This window comes from Triticum urartu, chromosome 4 (assembly GCF_003073215.2).
Source record: "Triticum urartu cultivar G1812 chromosome 4, Tu2.1, whole genome shotgun sequence".
Classification (NCBI taxonomy): Eukaryota; Viridiplantae; Streptophyta; class Magnoliopsida; order Poales; family Poaceae; genus Triticum; species Triticum urartu.
The window spans coordinates 612,582,591-612,587,034 of record NC_053025.1 but is presented as its reverse complement, the minus strand read 5'-3'; the positions used below and the strand labels follow the sequence as shown (position 1 = coordinate 612,587,034).

At 43.7% G+C, this 4,444-nt stretch overlaps 1 protein-coding gene across 4 annotated transcripts; it reads right to left on the bottom strand.

Moving 5' to 3' along the window:
- Nucleotides 1-442: 442 nt before the first annotated feature.
- On the bottom strand, nt 443-4,188 carry LOC125553224 (probable ADP-ribosylation factor GTPase-activating protein AGD9). 4 transcript variants are annotated; one of them, XM_048717023.1, is made up of 8 exons: nt 4,060-4,188; nt 3,763-3,861; nt 3,522-3,640; nt 2,408-2,867; nt 1,983-2,249; nt 1,200-1,322; nt 953-1,054; nt 443-782 (listed from the first exon to the last, which is right to left on the bottom strand). In XM_048717023.1, the coding sequence occupies exons 2-8, from the start codon at nt 3,829-3,831 to the stop codon at nt 678-680; spliced, it is 1,245 nt and encodes a 414-aa protein (XP_048572980.1). In that variant the 5' UTR covers nt 3,832-3,861; nt 4,060-4,188; the 3' UTR covers nt 443-677. The 4 variants fall into 4 exon arrangements, with proteins under 4 accessions (XP_048572980.1, XP_048572983.1, XP_048572981.1 ...); XM_048717026.1 differs by having other exon boundaries at nt 3,763-3,864; nt 4,060-4,182; XM_048717024.1 differs by lacking the exon at nt 4,060-4,188 and adding an exon at nt 3,968-3,989.
- Between the last annotated feature and the right edge of the window lie 256 nt (nt 4,189-4,444).

The following is a 4,444-nucleotide window of genomic DNA, read 5'->3' as shown; positions in this document are numbered from 1 at the left end:
GACAAAGCTTGGCCGCAAAATCCAAGTCAGCTTCCTCATACTCTGTTTTTTCTTATAGATGGTACAAATTCATCTATCCTTTTGTATTTTATTTTGCCAGAAGTATGTATTCCACTGTTTTAAGTTTACAAATACAATGTTAACATTTAGATTAACAAATAATCTCTCTCTATCAAAATATAATAGTACATTTTCTTATACTAAGGGAGTATAAAAAACATCTTATATTTTAATATAGAGGGAGTATATATGTTGTAGAAATATATTTAATGATGAATTTGCTAGCATTGATTTGCTATTGTATAAGTTGATGAGCTACTGATAATGATTATAGAGAACTTGACTAGCACAGCACAGCGAGGAAAAGAAAAAATAGAGCTCGATCTGTTTAGAAAACAGTAGCACCACAATAAAATCTTTATCACGGCACATCAAGCTGGAATAAGTACAAAATCATATGTTTTGTCTATTGTCATGAAATGAATAATAACAATATTTCCATTGTAACAAGATTGCGATCAATGTGAATGATAAGACATTCATGATAGTAGTAACAACCCCCTAATATTCTCTACATAGCTGTGCAAGAAATGCTTGAGTCACTCAGAGTTGCCCTGCGATTCGCAGCAGTACTTCTGCGTGCAGAGAAATGCCCACAATTTCCGCTAATCAACACCTCACAGAATTCTGTCGAGGTCGGTGATGAAATTCGAGGCAAAAGATGTCAGCTTTTTTCCGGTTTCTCCGGCCATGTTCTTCAGAGATGATAAATCCTGGGAAGCCTACAGAAAGATTCAGATCAAATTAGAGATGTATGTCAGTTTGTGCAGGTTTGGTTTAATACTAGGGCATACACTAGTATATGATTTTCAGAAGTACACCAGATTGGAAAGCAGGAGCTAAATATGAAAGGAATGGAAAACTATGGTGGAATTGCAAAAAATAGGATTACCTGGAAAGATATTCTGTTGATGAGATCTGCAGCACTTGCGTCCAGATCAGAATCATTTGTATCACGGCCAAACAGATCAGCGCTTGAAATGGATGATGAACCCTGTAGTAAAGCAAACACATTAAACATAAGAACAAATGGTGGTGGATATTTCAAAACGAATATAGTAGAACATGTATGACATATTATTATTCTGGAGCATGCACACTCAAAACACGAGTAGCTTAAAGTGAGATCAAGTACATACCGAAAACTTTTGAAGAGATAACTGAGCCTCCTTTTGCTCTCTGTCTGTGTTACCAAAATACTGTGATGATGAAATTGCTTTCGCGTTCGAAAATTTCTTCCTTGCTTCATCAGTTTCCTCTATCTGCAAGGTATTGTACCACTCAGGATCAGAATGGGTAATAGTAGAACTAGATCCTAAAGGAAACCTACTTACATTAACGATTGCTAATGTTAAGAACATGAAGTGTCAAAATATAAAAGTCAAAGGAAAACTGTAGCCTCTGTTTTTGCTTTTGACATATCTTGCTTTATCAATATGCAGTTACAACAGGGAAAAGTCTAAATTATCGAGCAGCAGCTTTGATTAGAAACAAAAGACGCTGCTTGTTGCGTGTTAAAGAAGCAGCCAGAATAAATAAAAAAGTTTGAACTTAGATGTTGGACCAGATATGTAAAAGCAGCAAGCGCGTGAATATTGTCAAGCAAGCGTGGAACGAATACAGAGATCATTTGGTGAAATAATACAAAGACCATTTGTGAAAAAAAGGACATGCTACCAAATGTTTGCACACCAGAGTACCCTGAACCAAACAAGAGATTCCATAACTTCCAAGAAACAACAGACTAGCCAACAAAGTAATTCAGAGGGAAAAAGTGTCTTACTAAAAGCACATAAGAAACATATGTATGCATACAACTCAAAACAAGGGAAGCTATAAGAATCATGGAAATCTAGTGCATCACTGTGTGCTTTGATTGATTACTCTTACTATCGTAATACTAGCATCAACCCAGCTTTTACCTGAGTCTTTGAGGCAGCTGTGCTTGTTTTCCTTTGGAAGCCATTATCCATTCCATACTCATGAAAGAAGTCTGAGGTTTTTGGTGCTGCTACATGGCCAGTCTTGTTGCCTCCTCCAGTTTTTGATTCTGTTGATGGCTCATTTTCCATGTATTGAAAACGTGAATGTGAGGATGGGCCACTTTTTGCAGCTGAAGTAGTAGTCGTCATTGTTGGTAAAGCAGGTTTTGGCTCTTCAGGTTTCTGATCATACAGGCTTTCATTTGACTGCCGTACAAAGTAAATTTTTTTTTGGCAAAAGTCAGTCAATGGTTCGCACAGCAAATACAAGAGTGATAGTACGCTATTTTTAGAACGTCAGCCCCACAGACGTGCATATATCTAAATTTAGAAACAAGAATAACTCAGCTGATTTGCAGTATTACCTTTGTAGTGAGCTTTTTTACACCAAGGCCTCCAGTCTTGGCACCAAGCTTCTTTGCACCAAGGGGCTTCTTTACAGAACTGACATAAGTGGGGTGTGTAGGGGCTTTTGGTGCCTGGGCAGGCTCTTTTGGTGGATTGGCGACAACAGGTTCATGCTTCCCGTTGGTAGTCTCTTCTGGTGCATCAGCAAGCTTGAAATCAGGGAAGTCGTCGGACGGGTTCGGTGGCTGAGACGCTGCAACAGGGGATGATGGCAAGACGTTGACGGTGGAGCTTTTAGCAACTTCCTTTTGCAGTATCTGCCTGTACAATTCAGCAGCCCTGGATGTGTACTTTGAATCGACTTTGCCGCTCCCCTCAGTCCAACCATGCTGTTTAAAGAAAGCATGTGCACGGTTGTTGCCTCCAAAAGCCATCATCTTTAGCTGATCCGGAGTCCATGAGTCCAGGTTTGTTGACCTACAAAATATTATGTACAGTTTGTGTAAGAGAGACAGGAAACCACATGAAACTGGTGGCAAATAGCAGAAATCAGTTGTCCTGGAACTTGGTAAGCACCAGAACAAAGTTTACTAACTCTTAGCACAGCAAATTGACAAAAACATAGACAAGAAAATGAGTAATGCATCAGCAGGTGGCAGTGGTGCATGCACAGAGTAACGCATACGCGCACACGACAAACGACAAACTTGGCATTGCTTTTACTCTGAAAAGCCGACAAATTCCACATTGTTGATTGGCTTACAAATGCACGGTATGGATATGTTAGGAGCCCAATGTGCCGCTTGTGGACCATAGAGGTTTGAAGTCCCTCATTGTTCTACCAAGACCAAGCAAGCCCGCTCTAAACTCCATGTTTCCCGGCAAACGAGATGGGCATCGGTGTTTGGCTCTGTGCCGCCGAGGGCACAAAGGCCCATCCCAGGTTTAATCCATTCGTATATCAGGTGGCTGGATGTCGGCCACCGGGATTGGACCACACAAATGCATCAAAGAGATTAGTTTTAGGTCGATCAAGTGGTGCAGGGTGAATGAATTGATTGCGGCGCGGCATATCGATGAGATCCAATAGCAGTAAGGAGGATCTGGAAGGAGGGAGCAAGTAGTAGGTACCTGACGAATGTGATGTGCACGCCGAGGCTGCGGTGGAAGGCGGAGCAGTCGAGGCAGAGGAAGATGCCGTAGGTGACGGAGGCCCAGGTGGGGTTCTTGGCGCTGCAGTCGAAGCACATCTGGCATTCATTCATAGCACACATGGATCAGATCTGTTCCGGGGCGGCTCGCAGATCTGGCCGAGCTAACCGGTAGGTAGGCAGGCGGGTGGGAGGAAGAGGAAGGGGAAGAAGAGGCATACCTTGTTCTCCGGCTTGGCCTTGAGGCGGCGGAAGACGGCGGTCTTGTCGGTGAAGGCGTCGAACGCCATGGCTCCGGCGGCAAGGGAAGGGAGATCTGGCTGCTGGTAGGGGTGGAGGTTGGGTTAGGCAAGTGGGGGGAGGAGGAGAGCGCGTGAGTTGAGTATATACTAGTAGCACGGAGAGGAGAGGAGAGGAGAGGGAGACCTCGGGGGCCTTGACGGCGAGGTGAAGAAAGGAGGAAGCCGCGGTGTCCAGTCCACTAGTAGCACGGAGAGGAGAGGAGAGGAGAGGGAGACCTCGGGGGCCTTGACGGCGAGGTGAAGAAAGGAGGAAGCCGCGGTGTCCGTTCCCCCGGTTGGTGCTCTGTCGGTCGGCGGCCAGTCCAGCCGCTTCAGGTTGAGGTTGAGGTCCTGACCTGAGGGGTGTCGCGCACAGTCAAATCTGCCCGACTCCGGTAGCGGTCTACGCGTCCGCTCATGTTAGGCATGGAGTAACTAATTTTTCGCCCACGTTTTAGGCTTCACGTTTCCTTTCTCTTTTATAGTATGCTCTATCTACTAATTACTTTTTCCTAGTACTAGTGAGTAATCGATCTTCTTTTTCTTGCCTACCAGTAGGAGTACAATTTTAGACATGGCATCTCATAGTCATGTCTAAACAATAGCAATGTATGGCTTTTTT

Bases quoted from the DNA above. Each gene is read 5' to 3' on its own strand.
- LOC125553224 (XM_048717023.1), bottom strand. From the start codon at position 3,831: ATGGCGTTCGACGCCTTCACCGACAAGACCGCCGTCTTCCGCCGCCTC. The intron at 2,250-2,407 runs GTAATACTGCAA...TTTGTACGGCAG, and splicing joins TAAAAAAGCTCACTACAAAG to TCAAATGAAAGCCTGTATGA. The intron at 783-952 runs GTAATCCTATTT...ATCTTTCTGTAG, and splicing joins TCAACAGAATATCTTTCCAG to GCTTCCCAGGATTTATCATC.